Source organism: Lithobates pipiens, unplaced genomic scaffold, assembly GCF_037356315.1.
Source record: "Lithobates pipiens isolate NorthernLeopardFrog02 unplaced genomic scaffold, aLitPip1_a1.2 Scaffold_14, whole genome shotgun sequence".
Lineage (NCBI taxonomy): Eukaryota > Metazoa > Chordata > Amphibia > Anura > Ranidae > Lithobates > Lithobates pipiens.
The window spans coordinates 3,650,981-3,673,411 of NW_027507728.1; the positions used below are offsets into that span (position 1 = coordinate 3,650,981).

General features: G+C 44.6%; 1 protein-coding gene across 3 annotated transcripts in view; it reads left to right on the forward strand.

The window, feature by feature from the left end:
• Window positions 1-22,431, forward strand: part of GARNL3 (GTPase activating Rap/RanGAP domain like 3) — a 372,751-nt gene that overhangs the window by 310,871 nt on the left and 39,449 nt on the right. For all 3 annotated transcript variants that reach the window (XM_077479186.1, XM_077479187.1, XM_077479188.1), the window contains 8 exons: window positions 4,142-4,250; window positions 4,511-4,556; window positions 6,020-6,126; window positions 6,392-6,507; window positions 9,840-9,944; window positions 11,159-11,233; window positions 14,158-14,269; window positions 15,106-15,204. In XM_077479186.1, the coding sequence (XP_077335312.1) occupies window positions 4,142-4,250; window positions 4,511-4,556; window positions 6,020-6,126; window positions 6,392-6,507; window positions 9,840-9,944; window positions 11,159-11,233; window positions 14,158-14,269; window positions 15,106-15,204 (769 nt within the window). The remainder of the gene's footprint in view (window positions 1-4,141; window positions 4,251-4,510; window positions 4,557-6,019; window positions 6,127-6,391; window positions 6,508-9,839; window positions 9,945-11,158; window positions 11,234-14,157; window positions 14,270-15,105; window positions 15,205-22,431) is intronic.

Sequence of the window (22,431 nt, forward strand, 5' to 3'; positions counted from 1 at the left end):
TATCACACTCAGGTATTGTGTTCACCCTGTATCTGACGGCTGATGCCCACACAGCTCCTTCATTGCATGCCTGCAGGACTTCACAGAGGGAGAGGGGTGGGAGAAGGTGGGGCAGACCCAGCCTCTCTCCTCTCCCATTTGTGTAGGGGGGAACTGTGCACTGTGACACTAATAATCACACTGAGCCAACACAGGTACAGCCAGACACCCTTACAGTTACACACATCTTCTCCTGTCCCACGAACATTTATGGACAGGAGAAATGAGGCTCCTAGTGCTGGCTGGGCAGGCTGATTTTAAGGTAGGGGCCTGGAGCTGCAGCTCCAGTAGCCCCAATGTTAATCCGGCCCTGGCTTAAAGGAGGGGTCTGCTCTGTTTTCTCTAAATCTAGGCTGATGTTATCTTTACTAGGAGTAGTGTTTCTAACCCTGAGGCCGCGTACACATGGGCGGACTGTTCGCCCAACTTTGTCCGCTGAACAGTGTTTGGGCGGACAGTCCGCTCGTGTGTAGGCTTGTTCGTCAAACAAAGTTGCGCGCATGCTCAGAAAGGATTTTCACGCCGAAAGCTATAATGCAGTGTATAGGACGTCGTATTTTTCGTCCCGTCGTACGTGCCGTTCACGTCATCGCGCACGGTTTCAGCAAACTGTTCGTCCGTCGTGTGTGGCCATGTCCGTCCATGCTAAGTTTGAGCGGACTGTTTGCCGAAACTGTTTGACGGACAAAGTTGGGCGAACAGTCCGCGCGTGTGTACGCGGCCTGACAGTTTTCCCCACTAAATGTTTCCACCTCTCCAGCAATTCTGCATTAGAAATCCCACCTATCTCATCTTTAGGTACTCCTGCCTTTAATAGGTCCACCCACGTTTCTTTCCTAGAGATAACTAGCCTGATTTTCTCTGTTCTTTTCTTCTTGTTTTCTTCCTGTCTGGCCTTGACCTTATCTACTACCCTGACAGGTTTTGTTTTAGTCTTCTCTAGCTCCTCCAACTGGCTTAAAAGGGTAATGGCTTCTTGAAACTTGCTGTTTAAACACAGGCCTCCTAGCAAGGACAATAAAGGAGCTCTGAGATTAAATGGCACAGACTGCATTAGCTTAGAGAGCAGAGCAGACGTAAAGGTTTCCATATCTGGACCCATTCATTCTATTTAATCCGGTTATACAACCCATATCGCATAACTTGGAAATATCCTCTGCTATTGTTCTCCAGTGTAAGTGTTTTTCAGGGCACTAGGACTAGCGTATACTCGGAATAGTCCATCTCTCACTAGGTCTATAAATGAAAGATTCACAGTAAACTCTCTGGCTTCTCACATGGCCTGACGCAATTGCGGATCGTGGGTTAACACTCCCATAGCCACTGCTTCCCTGCCTGACAAAACAACACTGTCTGCCCCTTCATCCCACAAATGTAGGAGCCAACTTAATAGGGGTTCCCCGGACCTCTGTTTGTATTGTTTTGCCAGCTCATGAAGTTCAGTTTGTGTAAACTCCCATACTTCTTCAAATTCGACATCTCTGGGGTTGCGATAATGCACCTCCCCATCTGCTATATCCTTCCTAACATGTTGCCTTTTCCTATGTTTAGTAATGAGAGGTCTGGCACACTTTTTCTTTTTCATTGGATGATCATCATCAGAAACATCAAATGCTATGTCCTCATCTTCACTATCATTTGACGAGAGCGCATCCTCACAATCCCAGTTTTGGGATGTGACAATGAAATTAATTGATTTGGTCATGAGGGCTACACACCGCTCTTGCAAATCATCAGCTCGACTAGCAGTTGAACGAACACACTCCGAAGCAACTGTTAGCTGGTCTTTTAATGCCTTAATTTCTGGGTCTGCCTTCTCTCTCCTTTGTGATTCAGTATAGAGCGCATATAGAAAGTACCAACGCCCTGTGGACACTGTCCTCTTCTCTGCTTTACTTAAATCCAACCCCTTAAGGCTAAAATCTACAAAATGATCTGAGACTTTGTCACCCCAAGTGTTATTCAAAGGAGAAGCACACTTTAGCAAGAGGCTCCCCCTCATTGTCTGTGGCCCAGATAGGTAAGCTGCACACTCCCTTATGGACACCAGAAACCCATGCAGCCTTGCTTTTCCTAAACCGCTTATGCAGCATTTTTACCTAGCACAAGCAACACAACACACTACAGAAAAACAGGTCTGCTTCAGTTGAACTTTAGTGCAATTATTTCGGATGAGCCCCCAATTGTTTTGCTTGCGTCTGTCTAGCAAGGTTACTTTGCAGTATAAGCAAGGAAGCTGCGACTCTGCAGTGTGTAAATGTGTTTTTACTAAACAAAAATTATGTACATGCAAAACCATTACAATATTAGGAATACAGTACAAGGCTGACAAATATATCAAGCAAGATGCCTAGCAAATAAGCAGAAACAATGGTCTGTAACAGTAGAAATACTCTTAAAGAGGAAGTAAACCCTGATGGGTTCTACTTCCTCTTTATTCCCCTGCAAAGTAAAAGCATAACGCCAGCGATTTCCCACTTGTGGAAGCCTCTGTCTTCGCCCTCTTCCTTCCGGAGCCATAGACTCTGTGTCTGTGACTCCCGCGCATGCATGCGGGAGCCGCCAGTCATGGCACAGAGGGACGTTTCTTCACTGTGCATGTGCAGATGACATCGACGACGCATGTTTAGGAGATATCTTCAATACATATAGGTAAGCCATATTATAGGCTTATCTATATGTAAATATGTCTCGGGGGCATTTACAACCACTTTTAAATGTTACTTAACTCCGGGTTACTGTGTTTTTGTGATCTCCGTTGACAACGAGGACTCAGTTGGCAGTTGCTGGAGAAACAGGCAAAAGTATATTTTTCTTCAATGGCTGGTTACAGACTTTCTTTCTTCTTTGGTCTTAAGGCATGATGAGTCCTATCCAGTTTATGCCTGACAACGCTTTTATATGTCCAGTTGTTTACCATAACAACCAACTGTTCCAACTGTTAACAGTTCCCATTGTTTGAGGCCAGCCTGTGTACTTGTTACCAAGCCATTCATTTGAGAAGCATCCTCAAACAAACGCAGCAGTAATCTGATTTCTGTCTATCCAAACAGACTGCTAGAAAAGGCACCAATATAATCAATATCAAAGGCAACACGGGTAAATTTGCGTAAAAGCCTATACAAAACCTTGAACATTGCAAGGGACTTTGCATATATGTTCTTCTAGTGTTATCAAGTCAGTGTCAGTTACACGTGACCTTTTGGCTAACTGGGACATTTAAATAAAGCTGGGAATACACATGCAGTTTTTTTTCTGTTCAACTAGCAGGTTGGACAGAACAAAACTGACAGATCCCTGCATGAACACAATGTGTGATACAGTGATCCCCCCTGCCCGCACTATAGTATTCATACAGGGGTACACCCCTATCATGGCAAAATAAACAGATCAGCACTTACAGTCATTAACTGCAAGCGCTGATCGAATGCTGGTTTTCCAGCATGACATTTGAGAGAAGACAGTCATTAGACCAGCTTCTGTTGATAAAAACAACAGTACGTACGGACCCAAAGTTGTCCGGTTTCTGCTGAACCAGACAATTTTCAATCCGTTTATATCATGCTGAAAGTGAATGTAAGGTTTTTTTTTTTTTTTAAATAGCAAATGTGTCATACTTACCTCCCCTGTGCAGCTCGTTTTTGCATAGAGTGGCCCCAACCTTGTCTTCTGGGGTCCCCTGGTGGCTCTCACGGCTCCTCCCCACATCAGATAACCCCCTGAGAGAATCGCTCTCCCAGGGGGTTACCTTGCGGGCGCGCTCCCGAGTCCAGCAGTCCATAGACATGAATGTCGGACTGGGCCCGCCACCCCGGGGCTTACGTCATTGGATTTGATTGATAGCAGCGCAGCTATTGGCTCCCACTGCTGTCAATCTATCCAATCAAGAGCTGGCATCCCGTGGAAAATGGGAGAGCGTGTCTCCGCCAACAGAAATACGGGGCTCAGGTAAGTAAGACGGAGGGGCTGGGGGGCCGGCCACAGCCAAGTGTTTTTTCACCTTAATGCATAGGATGCACGGCTAAACGAATGGAACGAAAGATAATGGTGGTCATAAGGGGTAAAGAATTAGTCCACCAAAGTGACAGTCTGTATTTTCCAGGTAGAAAGAAAACGACACATCGGTAATGATATCGTCACCATCGTCTTTCAGGAAGGCGAAGAGTCTTCTCCATCATTTAAGCCCTCAATGATCCGCTCTCACTTTACTCGTATCCTTTCATCATGGCTGCTTTCTGAAACTTTGGAGAATTTGTTGATGTGTGAGGGGATAAGAAGTGATGATAATCATTGCTGGAAACAAAATTGCTCCACTTTGTCTCATTAGGTCTCAGCAATCCTATCCATAACCAGGAACTCGTATTCAATTTTTACTGAGTTTCAGGTTACTAATTCTAAGCTTAATAGCTTAATGTAGGCAGCAGCAAAGATTTTTTTTATCTACGGTGTTTTTCCTTAACAAATTTTGCAGATATTTTTGCCTTAGTGAGATACAATAAACAGAACGACAGTTACAGGTGAGTGCAATGTGACAGTGGCATACCTAGCACATCTGGTGCCCAGGGCTGATCATTTTTTTTACACCTCCAAAAAATGGATGAAGAAATATAGCAGCGCACACAGTGTGCCGTGCCACATTGTGGGTGTAGGCAAATTGTGCAAACAGTGGGAGGGGCTTAAAGGGGAAAATTTAAATAAAACCTGAGTTTATTTCCCCTATACTCAGCACACATATGCCACAGTCCTTTCACCCACAAAATATGCTTTAGTGACAGTGCCCCAAGCAAGAGTGTAACAGATACATACAAACAATTTGAATAAAATGGAACTGTTCCATTACATATCCTTTTATACATGCCTACCGTAAAGAGGAGCTTCAGGAGTGCCGTAGTTAGGAGTATATGTACAGTATAGCTTTAAAAGACCATCAATTATGTAGTGCGAGGGCCTGCCCAATTTGGTATATTTTGAATGCATTTTTTAAATTTGTCCTCATATTACATTTCTGTAAAATTTAAAGAAGACTGTACAGGGACGGTATGATCAGATTGTAATGGGTATGGTCAGCTCACAACATTGGGTTTGGTTGGAATTTATCCAAACTGGAGCAAATTCTGGAGTAGCTGTACATGGCAACCATCTAGTATCTCCGGCTTGTTCAGTTAAAATTTGAAAATGAAAGCTATAGGCCACATGCCAAATACAATCAAGGTTACCCCCTCTTCCCAGTACAAACCATCCCTCCTCCCATGCCCTTGCTCCCCCCCAAAGTACAGATCTCTTCTAACATGCCTAACCCCACGCTTCCCAGCCTACCCCCTCAGTGCCAACTCCCTGCACCCCCCAATACAGACCTCTCAGTACAGACTCCCCTACATCACAGACCCCTAAGTACAGATCCCCCCGCTCAACCCCTCAGAACAAACCCCTCAGTACATACCCTCAGCCAGAGGGATACCCCAAACACAGGCCCTTCAGCACAGATGGACCTCCCCTTTCCTACACTTCCCTATACAACTTTGCACCCCAGTAAAGGATCTTCAACACAGACACTCCCGACCCCCATCCCCCTAAGGTATAGAACCCTCAGTACAGATCTCCCTCTCCCCAAACTCAGTCACCGTATGCAGCAGGAACTCCGAATGAAATGAAATCCTTCTCTTGGCTCTGTAATATGAGCAGAGAGGGAAGGTGACTTCCTCCCACACTGAACTCTGTCACTGAAGCGTCAGCTGCAGACTCGCTGGACATTTATTTTTGAGTGGCATGGTTCTGCTCTGCAGCACTGTGCAACACACAGAAGAAATGTCAAGCAGTCTCATCACCACCAACGGGTCCACACCCGCTTCAGACTGCACACCCCTTAGTACACCCATGCTGGGAGCTTACATGCCATCAGAATTGCCGTTTGCTATATTTGTTTGCTACACAACTGTCACCCAGGGGCATAATTGTGGTTCTTCATTCTGATACCTGGCAGATTAAAGATATTTTCAGAAGAAAGTGTACCACTGTTTGGGCCTCCACTTCCCTCTCCTCCTGTCTTCACTGACCACCAAGAATTCAGGGATTTTCTTCTAGTAAAATGTAAGTCTACTTTTTTATTCATTGGAGATATTGTAAAAGTCGATCTGCTGTTCAGTAATGATGTCATGCATCCAGAAGACATGACTACATGTTCCCCGACTCATCTTTGTATTGAGGAGAGAAATGCTGGGAGATGGCAGTGGAGGAACTTTGTATGTGTGCACTTGAGATTGTAACTGATATCTGTTTAATTTTAGGATTTGAGCTGTTTCTTTCCTTTTTATTGCTTCTGGTGAGGTTTTGTACACTTTTCTGCCTCTTTTAGTAATAAATGGTGAAAAGGCTACTCTGGAAACACCAACCTTCGCTCAGAAGCGACAGAGGACGTTGGACATGCTGATCCGGTCGCTGTATCAAGATCTTATGCCAGATTTACACAAGGTAATCCTAATTTCATGTGTGATGTATCCCATTTTAGTGTAGTCAACATTGCAATATCCTCAATCATCAACATCTGTTCTCTGTCAATACTCCAGACTCTAGGGGTTCTTTAACATAAAATCTAACTTTGGAGACCATTGGGTATAGTCTGGAATATGGCCTACAAGCACTGTGGTCTGCACTTTGGCACTTTCCAGAACTAAAATGTACTGCGTTATATAGTTGAGGGGTGTTTCCAGGTTCAGAACCATGGCACAGCCCAAGGTGTCACCCTGTCTCTGAAGACTGACTTTTTGAGCTAGACCAATCTAGATAAAGCACCAATTGCTACCTTTCCATAGCATGGTTAGGCACTTTTTTATCACATCTGTGTGCTCCATAGTATAGAGGAAGTAGCACTAATGCCGCATCCATGCAATTCGCAAAAAATTCCCAAAAGTCCGACGGACTTAGAAAGAAGTCTTGACTCAAAATTGTCTGCCAGACTCGGCAGTCTGGCGGACAATCTGCTCGCCTGTGAGCTAGTCCCCGGACTTTTCAAATGAACGGATTTGCCCACACACAGAGTAAAGTCTGTTCATTTTGAACATGACTCCAGGTAGACGGGGCTAGAGAAGGAAGTCAGTGATAATTGGAATTCATTGGCCTATTGTCCCTGAAGAAGACTTTCATTTTACATGTTGAAACACGTTGGACTCTTTCTGTCTTTGTGACAGTCAATTTAGGCCATACAGTAGCTGGTTTCTTGCTACTCTCATTATGTGTTTTATTGATAATTGCATGGTACATAATTGCATGCGTTGTTTTTGGTCCATTGGAACAGCATACAGACGAGCGGTTTTCCTGATAGGAATTGGTTCCGTCGGAAATATTTAAAACATGTTTTATTTCTAGGTCCGTCAGAATTTTTTTTTTTTAAAGTCAGAGGCATACATGCGATCGGAATATATGATAAAAAGCTTCCGTCTGACTTTTTCTGTCGGACATTCCGCTTGTGTGTACATAAGACTTTATTTTTCATTGCTTCAGGCAATACCTGGTTCAATTCCATTTCCTAATTTCCAAATGGACACATGGAACCGTCATCCAAAGGAGACATCAACATCCTGTTAATTGTAGAGATCCCCTGTCCATTTATTCCCCCTTGATTGACTAACCTTTCCCATGAGTTTAACCTAGAAGCCGTGCAGAGAGGTTTTGGGAGAGAAGCCACAAAATGTTGGAGTTGTCTATATCTCCACACATTCCATAGTGATGTACCATACCTTTCTCGCAGCTCCAATAGGGAACACAAAGCATTCCTTTTTAGGAAGTCTTTAAGCCTAAAATGGTCCGATAGGGTCCATTTTAGATATTGATTGTTTTCCGGTGGGAAATAGTTGTTACCTGTCAGGGGGGGTCAGAGGACTATTATACTGCCATGATATACTTTAAAGTAGTCTATCTAGGATTCAGATAATTCAATTTCCAATTGTAAGGACCCCCTAGGAGTCTATCCTGTTAATGTATGTTATTTTATATAGAGGTAATACTGCATTCAGGGTATTCCTCCAGGTGGTGATGGTGGGCGGCACCCCATTCTTCCACCTCAGCAGAATCTCCCTACGTGCATAGTATGTGGAGTACACAATAAACAGTTTTGTTTATTTTTTTCACCGCAGGGTCAGTGGCCACGTTCAATAGTATGATTTCAGGACTCAGTGAGAGTAAGGTCCCTGCTGCCTGATTAACATCCACCAGGACCTGTTCCCAGAACCCCTGCAAGAGGGGGCAGGACCATGTTATATGTATAAAGGAGGCCTCTGGGTCTCCACATCTAGGGCAGCCAGTCTGCGTGGTGTATAATAGGCCCGGTGTAAAAAATGTAGCTGTATAAAATGGTCTCTAGCAGAGATCATGTTCGAAACATATGAGGAGATGCAGTTCTCCCAGTCCTCCTCCATGAGAGATGGTAAATCACGCTTCCGTTTTGTAAAGATTTTAGTTAATTTAGTGGGTAGATTTAGATGCCGAGAGGTGAAAGTATAATGCGGATAAGGGGCCTATCAGGATTTTGCCGGTTAACAATCCTTCCACCGGGTCCATCTCGAGGGTGAAACCACTGGAAAACTGATGTTGAAAGGCATGTCTCACCTGCAGAAATCGGAAGAACATCCAGTTGGGAAGGTTATAATGTCCTCTTAAGTTCTGGGAATGTGTTCAACCTGTCCCCCGTCACTAGGTGCTTTAACCCCACTATGCACCTAGATGCCCATACCTGCGGGTCTGGCACACTACGCATATGGGGGAGATTGGGGTTGCCCCGCAAAAGGTGTGTGGGGAGAGATAGTTCCCGGGGAACGGTAAACCGCCCTAGCCCGGTGCCAGACTGTGATTGTTGTATGCATTAAAGTTGTCAATTCAGGGGGTTTACTTCCATTAATTTCTCCAGCATTGGACCTGATTCACGCTAGTGCGATTTCAGCAACACATGATGAAAATCACATCATTTTCAATGGTGCCCATTCACATCAATGCAACACAGTACCAAGCAATTTTGGAAAAGTGTTGTGTACTACATTGGTGCGATTCCAGCGTGGTTTTGGTCCCATAGAACCTGCGAACCACATACAAAATGCAAGCAAGTTGCAACGAACATAATCGCGCTGAAAATCAGATCACACTTCCTTCCTTCCTTCCTTCCCACTGATACCTCTACTTGATCCTACCAGCATTATCCTTCCAGCTGATAACTCCAGTTGATCCTATAATAATACGTACAACAGGATTTCAGTTAGTAAACAGAGGAACCTCTGAGGGATTTGACAAGAAGACTCTGTTCACATCTAGGCATTGCTATTTTACACGCATTTTTCTGACATTTTTGGCTGTGGTTTTGGGGGGGGGTTTTTCCGGCGTTTTTTCAGAGCTTTGCAGCGTTTTTGTACAGGTGTTTTCAAGGTTAAAAGATCACCAATGTAAAAGCAGTAAAATGTCTGTAATCTGACAAAAAAGAAGCTCCTCTACTTTTTTGGGCATCAGGTGACAGAACACTCAGATGTGAACAGGGGCCATTGAAATGAATAGGATTTTTTATTGCTTTTTTAGGCGTTTTTAGAGCTAAGGCTTACAGCAAAAAATGCCCAAAAACATCTAGGTGTGAACGGAGCCTAAATGAGGATAGTTTTCCCTAGAGACATTGGGATTATTGGAAAATTAGTTAATGGAAAGTTGGCACAATAGGTGTCCTGTGGGCTATAATGGGTGATAGGGATGCTGGTATGGTTGCAGGGCATTTGATACAGTCGGTCAGAATTGGGGACACTAATTCCTGGTTTGTTGTGCTGTTTTAGAACATGCTAAACAGAAGATCTTTCAGTGATGTTTTGCCGGAATCCCCAAAATCTGCAAGAAAAAAAGAAGAGGCACGCCAGGCAGAGTTTGTTAGGATTGGTCAGGTTTGTATTGTGTATCTTTTTATTGGAGTGAGATGTATTGGAAGAGACAGAGGAGCAAACATTTCTTGAACTATGTGAGCCTACAATCTTCCACCGCCCAGCTTAAAAACCTTGGGTAAATCTCTGACGGTATGCAGGGCCGTCTTTAATATTGATTGGGCCCTGTTCAAACATTTGCTTGGACCCCCCAACTGCTCTTAGACATATCACAAAAGGCAGTAATTGCAATTAGTTGCCCGAGGATACAGCATCATATTACCGATCACTGACTGGTTGTTAAGAGGATACAACACACAATTTCTGCTTGCTCATTCTTTGCTAGAGGTTACTGCACATCATTACTGCTCACCGAGAGACATACTACAGGAGATGACCAGAGACTGTGAATCTAGTACAGGAGAGGACCAGAGACTGTGAATTTAGTACAGGAGAGGAACAGAGACTGCAAATCTAGTTCAGGAGATGACCAGAGACTGTGAATCTAGTACAGGAGATGACCAGAGACTGCCAATCTAGTACAGGAAATAACCAGAGACCAGAGTACAGGAGGTGATCAACTAAGTATCCATTTTAAAATTTTACCTATCAGCAGTGTACAGCTATACTGTTCATAAACAAAAGGTCAGGGTTAGGATAACAGTCAACAAGCAGTCTATGGGGAGAAGGAACTACTTCGCCAGCCAGGCACACCACCCACTCTCATTGATCATGGGACGGTGCCCTCAGAGGTCCAGGTGCAGGGCCCTCGGGTCCAGGTGTGGGGCCCTCAGGGGTCCAGGTGCGGAGCCTTCAGACGTCGAGGTGTGGGGCCCTCAGGGGCCCAGAAGCAGGGCTCTCAAAGGTCTGGGGGCGGGACTCGAAGAGGTCCGGAGGCGGGGGTCTCAGCGCTCCTACTCCCATCTCGGCTCCGAGCATAAAGGCTGCACGCGGTGGGGGTCAGAGCGGCAGTGGAAATCCTGGTCCCAGCCCCGCCCCCATCCCGCTGGCTGGGGAATACAGTGATGCATTTCTGCTCTCGCCTGTGTTTTCATGGGACCCCAATTTGCGGGCAGTGTGGGCTCAAGGGGCCCAGGGCAGCTGCCCCTTTTGCCTCACGTTAAAGACGGCCCTGGTGGTATGTAATGTAGTGCTGTAAGCTTCTGAAGTTGCTCTCTGTTCACTGTGATGTCCTACTGTGTGTGTGTATGTGATGATATTATATGAACCTCTTTTAGGCACTGAAGCTGAAGACCATAGTTAGGGGAGATGCACCAACTAGTCTGGCCACCACAGGGCTGTACCGGAGGGAGGTAAGATGTCCACCATCAGTTATCTACGATAATTACAGGAATGTCCTATTGACTAGAAGTTGCTGGAGATATTCGTTTTTTTATTTGTAGTTTAGATGTTATGGTAAACCATAAAAAAAAAAAAAACAGATAGGCACCAAAGTATCCATATCCTTTCAAATGACATCACAACCCATCAATTAAATTTATATTTCAATATTTTTATTGAAGTAATCAGACAATGTCATATAAGGCACAATCTTTGAACAATAGTGCAAACAGATATTAAACCGAACACAAATACCAGAATGCTTTTCCCTCAAAATATTCATAGACATAAGACCTCCTTAAACAGGGAGATCTCAACTTTAAACATTCTCATGGGAATATCGGTGGCGATAACAAAACAGTATAGTAAGATACAAGCTATTACCAATAGGGTCAAGGAATACATGTCCCCATCAATTAAATGGAGATGCTGCTCACAGTTTGTAGCGGAAATGTAATACAGTTATCAGTACAATATATGCGGTATAATACATCAGAACAGGGGATCTATTTATCCCCAATACATAACATTCTTATAATACCCTGATGCAATATGTGGGCTGGTGGGACTAAAGCACTGATCTCACACTATATAGAGATCAAAGAAAAGATCGAGGGGTCATTGCCTGGAAGGCATGCAACTTCATCACAGCACTAGAGGTACCCTATCAAATTCCCGGTGCTGTGGCCTTTGTTCCTTTATATATGCACTAATTCAGTGACCTTCCCACCCCTAGAGCTGCTTTTACAGCAACTTCCACAAATGTTACCAGCAGCCTATCCATTCTTCATGGCGGACTTTTGTGTCTGCTTGCTGTGAGTGGGCACATACTCAACAACCAAAAGATGTCCTTCTTCAGTTCCTTCTTTCGATGCACAGCAAAGATGCATAGACACTAATCAGAGGAAAAGTTAACACAATCTCTTCAAATCTTTTGTAAATGTTTGTTGTGTATTCTAAAGTTCTACATCTGTAATACTGTATGTATACAAGTGACAATAATGTATATAACAGTGATTAAGATCACCGGAGCCTTCTTTAGCTGACGGGTCAGTTCGGGAACATCTAACTGTTATTAAAAAGGAAGTAAACTCTCCCACTTTGATGCTTCTTTTCATTTAGTCCATTATAAGAAGTCATTATCAGACAATAGCCACTGTAATCCAGCCCAAATCGCATATTACTTACTGTTTAAAGAAACTTTAAAAAACTTGTTTCCATGGGTTAGGCAGCGCCATCTTAACCACTTTCAGACCGGACCAATTTGCTGGTCAAAGACCAGACCACTTTTTGCGATTCGGCACTGCGTCGCTTTAACTGACAATTGCGCGGTCGTGCGACGTGGCTCCCAAACAAAATTGACGTCCTTTTTTTCCCACAAATAGAGCTTTCTTTTGGTGGTATTTGATCACCCCTGCGGTTTTTATTTTTTGCGCTATAAACAAAAATAGAGCGACAATTTTGAAAAAAACGCATTATTTTTTACTTTTTGTTATAATAAATATCCCCCAAAAATATATAAAAAAAAACATTTTTTTCCCTCAATTTAGGCCGATACGTATTCTTCTACATATTTTTGGTAAAAAAAATCGCAATAAGCGATTATTGATTGGTTTGCGCAAAAGTTATAGCATTTACAAAATAGGGATAGTTTTATAGCATTTTTATTAATAATTTTTTATTATTTTTTTTTTTACTAGTAATGGCGGCGATCTGCGATTTTTATTGTGACTGCGACATTGTCAGGGACCCATCGGACATTTTTGACACATTTTTGGGACCATTGTCATTTATACAGTAATCACTGCTATATAAATGCAGTGATTCCTGTGTAAATGACACTGGCAGTGAAAGGGTTAACCTGTGGGTGGCAGTATAGGGGTTAAGTGTTCCTAGGGGTGTGTTACTAACTGTGGGGGGGTTGGGCTTTCATTTAGTGTACACTGATCTCTGCTCCAATCACATGGAGCAGAGATCAGCGTCACTAGTTGCTAGGCAGAATGGGAAAATGTTGATTATACAGCATTTCCTCCATTCGGCCGCTCCGTGAGACGATCGCGGGGATGCCCGCGGCGATCGAGTCCGCGGGTCCCGCGACCGGACTCACGGGGGTCCCGACCATATTGGCGTACATGTACGCCAATATGCCTGCCCGTGCCATGCTGTCGACGTACATCGTCGTGCGCTGGTCGGGAAGTGGTTAAGTATTGTTTTCTGAGTCCACAGTGGAGTGTATTTCCGCCCTTACATTGAGCACTTCCTGTACTGTTAACCAAGCCTCCTTCTCAATCCAATGTTTCTATGGCAACCCTGCTTCCCTGTTCATAGCGTACTTGTTTATTTCATAGTATTTACTTGTGCCCATGTCTAATGTTTCCCTTTGTCAGACTTATCAGCTTCAGCTGATAAAACTGCAGTAATGGCCAAGTTTAGACTGTATGTGAGGTCACATGGTGTGTAGGAGGAAGCTCTGAGTGATTAGCAGAGTTCAGTGTTGTGCCGTAGGAAGTCCTGATAACAGATAGATAAGACATAGAGAGTGTGCCTTAAATCGGGGGAGATCTGGGCATGCTCAGTGACTTCATTCTACAGAACAACAAGGATTACAACAATACTAAGCAAGTAAGGAGATATCTACAAGCAGTGTTCATTAAGGTTTTTTATGCTGATTTACATGGGACAAAGTTGTGGGGGAGGGTTTACAACCACTTTAACATAAAACTGTTTGGATTTAGGTTGGTCATAGCATAGTGCTAGGCTGATCCTGTCTATTGCTGATATTACTGGACCAGGATTCAGCATTGTATGGTCCAGGCACGTTTCCATATGTTTATCCTGTATAAAGAAACACAAGATATTGTAATCATTTAATAATGCCTCATGCTTGAATTCGTAGCCCTGGGAGTCTCAGTGTTTTTGCAACAACTTCAGCCATGAAGCCATCAATGGCGATTCCTGGGGCCCATCACTCTTCCTGTCCACAGATGCCGGAGTTTTGCTAATAGATGGTGAGAATCCTATCATTATCACCTCCTGAAGCCATTGGGTCAACATTACAGTGAGGTAGCTAGATAATTTAGAAGGAGTGATAAGAAATGGTGCCTCCCCCCCCCCCCCATATGCGCTAAGTACAGGTTTCCTTTTTGTTCACATTGCATTATAATACACAGGAACCAGGAATCCTTGTCCATTTTTGCTCACGGCTCACTAACAAAAGGTGAAGGCTAGTTGCTATGGGTTACTGAACCTCACTAATTAGGGGTTCTGCAATAGTGGATGTGATGTGAATGTAAAAACGAGCAGTCACATAGATGGTGGTCTCTCTAATCGGTGAGCTTGCAGTATAAAGCACTGCATTTTCTGTAATAAACCCACAAGGCTCTCTCATGGGAACAATTGCGGAGATGCAGCTTTGAGGCATAAACGAGTAAGATCTTGCCGCTCGCAGTCTCATTAAAGCTGTTCAGTTCCTTATTGATTCATTTATTTCACTTGTTTTATTAATGTAATGCGCCATTGCCAATTACTGGCTATTTTTAGCTCTTGCCGTTGAAGGCTACAAATTAGCGAGACGTTAATGTTTCCCCAGCTGGAGACGGATAAAACAGAGATTAATGTCTGAGCGATTTGGATCTCCCTCTGTTATGCATTTTTTTTTTTTTTGTGTGTGAAGTCTGGACGATGTGAACATTACCCACTCTGTGTTCTTCTGTAAATAGGAATGTAGAAGGAGGCTGTTCTATTTCTCTCAAGGTGGGGTTTTGGGCACAGCTTGGCACTCCAGCAGTGGTATGTTGTGCCCAGTACTGATGAATGACCGATGTTTCGCTCTCTTTTCTCACAGATGGCCAGCCGGAAATTGCAGTTTTTGATAAAACGCTGCAGATAAAACAGATGCATGTCCTGGAAATGCTGGATCTCCTCCTCACCCGAGTGGACAAAGGTGAGGCCACTTGTCATCTTGTCACCTTATAGAGGAAGCTGTACCTGCATCCAGTAGGAGGTGCTATACCTGTTACCCTATTAAAGAGGAAGTAAACCCTGATGGGTTTACTTCCTCTTTTATTCCCTGCAAAGGTAAAGCACAATGGACTGCTATGCAGCGCATAGTAGTCCATTATGTGTCACTTATCTGACACAGGAGCCAGCAATGTCACCGCTGTCCCCTTGTGTACGGAACCTATATCTTCTCTGTGGGTCTCGCTGCTCCGGCGCTGTCATTCGACGAAGCCACGGTGACGTCACTCCCGCATGGGAGCCGCCACTCGCGACATATCGCCGTTGACAGCGGCGAGCTAAGTGCACCTGCGCGCCACTGTCTACGGCGGTGCCTGTTTTTTGCCAAATATTCCCTAAACCGTGTAGGTTTAGGAGAGATTTCCTTAATCTAGGCTTACCTGTAGGTCAAAGTGGTTTGTAAGGGTTTACAACCACTTTAAGGGGCTGTACCTTCTCACCATGTAGATGGTCTCTGTATTTTACCCTATAGGAAGGGCTCTATTTGTCACCTTATAGCAGAAGCCCCATCTGTCACCCAATAGGAATGATTCTGTTACCATGTATTTGGTCTTCGTTTACTTAAAACGGCACCAAAGATAGGGCTTACATACCAGGGTGATGGTGTATGTTGCTGAGTCTCCCCCACTGGAGACATTATTTCAATGTATTAAAGAGGTCCTATACTCTTTTATAGCATGAAAGATCTATATAACCTTATACTGTATTACCTACGAAGGGATTTGTAATTCTGCTCAACTAATGTGATTTACATACCTCTGCCATACTGCACGGTTGGCTGGAAAAGTCATTGTACTTCTGCTTTACTGCTGGGCAGGGCGGTGATATAGGAAGCTGAATTGCTGAACTAGGACCAGCCTGGCTGTACAGTGCGGCAGGTGTGTATAAATCACAAGACTGAACATTACAAATCCTTTAGCAGGTAAATCAATTCTCATATCAGCTGTTTTTTTTTTTTTTTTTTTTTTTTTTTTTATCAATGTGTGTTAATGTGTAAGAAACCTTGCTGAAATTGTATATGTCCTGTGTAACGATATACAGTATTTATAATAATCATATTTGCTCATCATGTGTTGCTGATCCTGTTACCAGACAGCATCTCTCCGAATAAACCAACTGTGTAGTCTCTAATTTAACCCCTGATATATGCTCTGCTGATTAATGTGACATATATACTTTAATGACAGGTTCACTTGAATTAGAGTCCTGAACATCTGTTTGGTAGAACTTAGAAAACAAAAGACCAGGTTGTAGCCTTGCAAATCTGGAAAAAAAATAGCTTGTCCCTAAAAAAGGACTCACAGATCTTGTAGAGTGCACCTGGACAAGAAAGGGTGGAATCCGATCCTGTAGACCAGCTTTTCTCAACCTTGTTACCCCAGAGCAAGTGGGCAATTCATTTTTCCAAGGGGCCACGTGAGAAACTGAAATTGTTGTGGAGGGCCTATCTTAAAGGGATTGTAAAGTAAAATTTTTTTTTTTTTTTTAAATAACAAACATGTTATACTTACCTCCACTGTGCAGCTCGTTTTGCACAGAGTGGCCCCGAACCTGCTCTTCTGGGGTCCCTCGGCGGCTGTCTCGGCTTCCTCCCTCCAGATGCTTCTCACGTTCATGCGAGCTCCCTCGCATGGTGAGAAGCATCTACGGGCACGCTCCCGTGATACAGCCGGTGGCTATAGTCGCTTGCTGTATCACACGGCCCCGGTGCTCCGCGTCAGTGGATGTGATTGACAGCAGCGCGAGCCAATGGCTGCGCTGCTTTCCATCCATCCACTCCAGCCAATCAGCGGCCAGGCTGAGTGGTGAAGAGGAAGTCGAGGACGAGCACGGGACTTTCGAGGGGTGAGGTAAGTAAAACGTGGGGGACTGGGGGCGCCGGCATTACATAGTTAGTAAGGTTGAATAAAGACACCAGTCCATTCAGTTCAACCTGAGTGAGTGTCTACAATTGTCCCTGTACATTGCACACTCACATCGGTCCCAACCCTCAAGGAGCCCACAATCCAAGGTCCCCATTCATATATTAGGGACAATTTTGGACAGAAGCCATTTAACCTACCTGCATGTCTTTGGAGTGTGGGAGCAAACCGGAATACCCGGAGGAAACCCACGCGGGCACAGAGAGAACATGCAAACTCCAGGCAGGTAGTGTTGTGGTTGGGATTGGCATTGTTAAACTTACATTGGCAATGTGGTTGACATTGTCGGATGTTTTTTCACCTTAATGCATAGAATGCATTAAGGTGAAAAAAACATTTACCTTTACAACCCCTTTAATTCTGCTCAAAATGAATTTTGGACCTGATGAGATCCATAACTACATAAATATATAGAAAACAAACACCTGGTGCTAGGAATAATAGGTGCAAGTGCTCATGAAATAGGTCCCTTTCATATGGGTGGTCAAGGGGTGGTAAAAAAAACAGCTGGCTGAACCACGGTTCTACCGCCCCCCGGCTGCCCAATGCGAACTGTAAAATAACAGTGGCCCAAAGCTGTTCACATGCCACGGCCGTAACATTTTAACTTGGATTGCAGAGTTTGACAAGTGACGTTGCTTGTCAAACTCGCCCATCGAGTCCAATTGGGTTGCGCTGCAACTGCACGCAATTACTTTGCAGAGGTGCGGCATTAGGTTAAGTCAGGAGGCGATATAACACCTCCTCGGTGCCTGCCAAATGCCCTCTGAAAAGGACTGTGACTGGGAGGAGACAGCCTGAGATTGGAACAGCAGGGATTTCTATATATCCAAACATGGAGTGAAGAACAAATGCCCAGCTCCTGGAGTTTGCCGTATGCGGGTACAAACACATGGAGAACATTGCCAGCTAGCAGAATGGCAAAAGAGCATTGGGATGTCTTCTAGGCAATGTATTTCTTTATCTGCAAACAAACCTATCTAGTTTGTTGGTGGCAAAACAACAAAGTCCTTGAGCGCTAGAACTGTCAGTCATCCATAAAGATGTGCATATCCTGGAAGATGTAAGAAAAAGCTGAGACGACCCAGTGCAGCTGCCAACCACTGTAAAAGGTGGACAACAGAACATATAAAACAAATGCAGCGCTCTATGGGACCAGATAACTATGCAAATCGATATGCTAAGTTAAAGTTAGTTTATTAGATGCACATTGGGAATAAAAAAACACAACTGTCAAATGGTGATGGGATGTTAAAAATATATAAAAGCCATATAAAAACCCATTGCCATTGTTGCTGTACTGTGAAGAAATGTGTACGATACCACAATAAAATCCAGATCATGAGGGGTTAATATCAACGGTATACTTCAACTTTCGATCCTGAGGTGGGTAGCCAGATCTCCAAGGAAAGCCGCCAGGATGGGAAAAGCAAGGGGTCAGGATAGTGAAACCGGTGGCTTGTCACAGATGTCAGACCAGCTATATATCGCGGGAGGTGTTGTGTAGTGCTCACCGCTGGAGGTTAAACTCAAACTAGCTGACTGTACTAGCTGAGGCTGGGCGCTCTGGATGACGTGGGCTTCGGGGCTGGAAGCGAAGGTAACCAGATGTGAGGAGGTGGATCGCAAGCTCTGTGTTGCCGTGACGACCGCGGCTTACATGTTTCGCGCGCCTGTGCCTTATCAAAGTCACGGGGGCCACGGCAAGCAGCAAGTATATAGGCTGACAACTAGGGGTGGGGGGAGGAAAACAACTACCGTTGTGATGTTTACCCCTCGCTCACCCTGAAAAAAGAATGCAGTGCATTCGTCCTACATGCAACATATTTAAACAGCATTATCAATCATTTGGGGGTGATTGGACACTGAAATCTGAATCCATGGGGTAATGAAATACACATTAGGATCCATGCAAAAATGCTATATAGGCACAACAAATTGCATGCAACAACATGTAAAGAAAACTCCATGTGAATATAAAAAAAAAAAAAAAAATTGTTATATATTTTTATTATCCCATCACCATTTGACGGTTGTGTTTTTTATTCCCAATGTGCATCTAATAAACTAACTTTACTTAGCATATGAATTTGCATAGTTATTTACCCATAGAGCGCTGAATTTATTTTATATAGTTTGTTGTTGAACCTGGAGGCTATGATGTCCACATTTAGCATTCCGCACCTGGGAACACTCCCCTGGGTCCTGGCTGAAGAAGTGTCATGTACCTTGGTGAAGGCCAAAGTAAAGAGAGGGCCTCCCTTGCAGTTCTGGTTCAAAAACACCTAAATGTGGGAACAGGCGTGCGAGGCTCAGGGTAGCACGGGTGCTGGGACCTGGATGGCAGGTGATGATCAGTAGAGATGGTCTGCAGGGATGGTGGTTGATTCAGGTAACGGAACTCCTCATGATCAGCAGTGGTAGACAGTCTGTGCACGGAATGTGTGGAAATGCCAGACAGGGCCCAAAGGCAGATCTGGTAATCAGGTTCCAAGGAGCAGGCAGATCGATGTAGTCTGGAAGCTGGAGCCAAGGTCATACGTGGACAGAATGATTGGAGAAGAGGACATAGCCAGGAGCCAGGCTGGGGTCATACGCGGATGAACAGAGGGAGAAGGAGCAGTGCCTGGTCAAGCACAGGAGATCAAGCAGGAGGGAGGTCAAACAGCAAGGCTGGATCATGATCGGGAGAGAGTCAGAGGGAAATCCAAGAACAGACAGTAACAGTAAGGCAGCAGGGTAACCAGGAACTACAGGAACAAGAATCACAGGGGCTGAAGAACATCCAGCAATCGACACATGTTAGGACCTCCTTTAAATAGGCAGCTTGGCACCATTGTAGGGACATGATGTGTACAGGTATGCACCAGTGTGCAGTCGCATGCTACGAATACACCATGGTGTCAGTGCACGCTGGTTACTAGCCTGAGTCCATCTATGTACTGGCACATCCACGTGAGCATTAGCTGCACAAGTACTGTCTCCCTGACGGGAAATCTGTCTTCCATTTGTCCACACCTGGAAAGCACATGGTTGTTGTGTGCCACCTCTGTGGCATTGTCCAACTGAATCCAGATAGGATGATCTACCAGCAAGATGGTGCAACACAGTAGAGACAACCAAATCTCCCCAAGTTCCAATATATTGATCAGGAGACAAGACTCCTTCAACAACTAAACCCTCTTCACTTACAGGGTACCCCAAACTCCTCTGCCTGACAGACTGGCATCTGTCAGGAGGATCTTCCAGAATATGAAATACCTGATACCAGAGATACCTGTGTCACCAGGTCAGCGACAACCTGGTTCTCCATTGCAAGTGAATTGGTTTGTCCAAAGACTTGATTGAATTGTTCCATGACAACAGAATATTGCATCGAAGATGTCTGGAGTGAAACTGGGCAAAGGGGACTACAACTAAGGAGGCTACATCTAGTCCAAGAATCTCATGCAAAGAGGATGACTCCTGGACTGCAGAGCTGGAAACTGAGATAGAAAAGGTTGACATTTCTCCTGTGTGAGAAACACTTTTTTCTGAGCTGTATCCAGGACTCAACCCAGGTATGCCAAACGATTGGTTGGGTCCAGCAATATCTGAAGGTTCATGTTGCATTCGCACCCTTGTAATGTCTGGCCAGTTAACATCACCTTGCCCAACAGTGCCTGCATTGACTACTCTCGACAAGTGATTGTCTAATTATCCCACAATAGGAATACCACAAATAATACTGGGGTCAGCACCTTGGACGAGACCCAAGGTGCAGATTAGAGGCCAAAGGACAGTGCCACATTTGGTAATGTTGAAGCCTCACAGTAAAACATAGGAAAGCGGATGCTGAAAAAAAAAACGGAAATGCATGTACACACCCTTGATGTCAACAGAAGGTGCAAAGTGTCCGGGCAGGAGGAAAGACCTAGTGGATTATCTCCACAATCTCTGGACTAGAATGAGGATATTTCGAGTTTTGAAATTTAAGATGGAACAGATGCCCACTTTGGGAATGGAAACAGGCCAAAAAAAATGTCCTCAAAACTGTGTTGCCTCAGGTACTGGGGAAATGACACCTAGGTTCAGAAGACCTGAGATGGCCTGAAGGAACCCCCCTAAATGTCCACTGACACAAAAGAGAAAGAATTGGGAAATTGAAGGGAAGGCAGGAGAGGAAACTCCAGTTAGAAGCCCTCAGAACTCATTTCCTGAACTCAAGCATCATAGTTGCAGGATTTCCAAGCAATTATAAAATGTTAATAAATGTCGTCGTCCCCCCCCCCCACCTTGTAAAGTGAGAGCACACCTTCATAAAGAGAAAATCTGCATTTCTGAGTGCAAAGGCTTCCGGATGAACAGGTCATAAAAGCCTAGAGCAGGGGTGGCCAAACAGTGGCCTGGGGGCCACATGTGGCCCGCGGAGCCCTCTGATGTGGCCCGCGACCTCCTGCTCTGGAATGGCGGGTTAGCAAGACCAGATCGGAGGTTGCTGACCCGTCATACCACAGCATCAGTGGTGTGAATGAAGCTGGTGTTAGAGGAAGAAAGTGGCTGCAGAGCAGAGCCCCATAAGCCGATGCTTCCTGTACAGCGCCGGCTTTTGCCACAGGCAGAGTCTATGGCACAGTTCAGTTAACTCACAAGATGGACACAGGTGCACTACGCTGCATGCGCGGTGTAAGTAAACTGCAGCACATCAGTGTGAAAGCAGTTTAGGCCCTTTTTCACACGGTCGCCCCTACCCAAGGAGACCCTCAATTCACCTCTACAGAGCGGCAGATGAAAACAGACTTTTGTCCATTTACGCCCGCCTGCCTCCAATCCGATACTAAAAATCAGATAAAAAAATAAATAAAAGGGAATTCGCCCCCTTCCATCTGGGTGGATCGGATCAGAGGGCGTATAGAGTAGCCGTGACCTGTCATCCACGCGCTCCGCTCATTGTGGCCCACGACTGGTTACCAAGTTGCTTAATTGGCCCTCGCTCTTAAAAAGGTTGGGCACTACTGGCCTAGAGGGTCTCATCGAGATCGTGAAGTGAATGAAAAGTTTTCCTAACAATTATAGAATGGAATGACTGTTGCAGTCTGTACCATAAGCTTCTTTCCCTGAGGGAAGGGGTGCTTTTGCTGCCCATAGCATCCTAGATAAATAGTATCTCAAAATGATCGCTAGAGCCATTGTCCCCCAATGATCATATCAAAGAAATGCTTCTTATGCAAGTATTCTGCAGTGACTCCCCT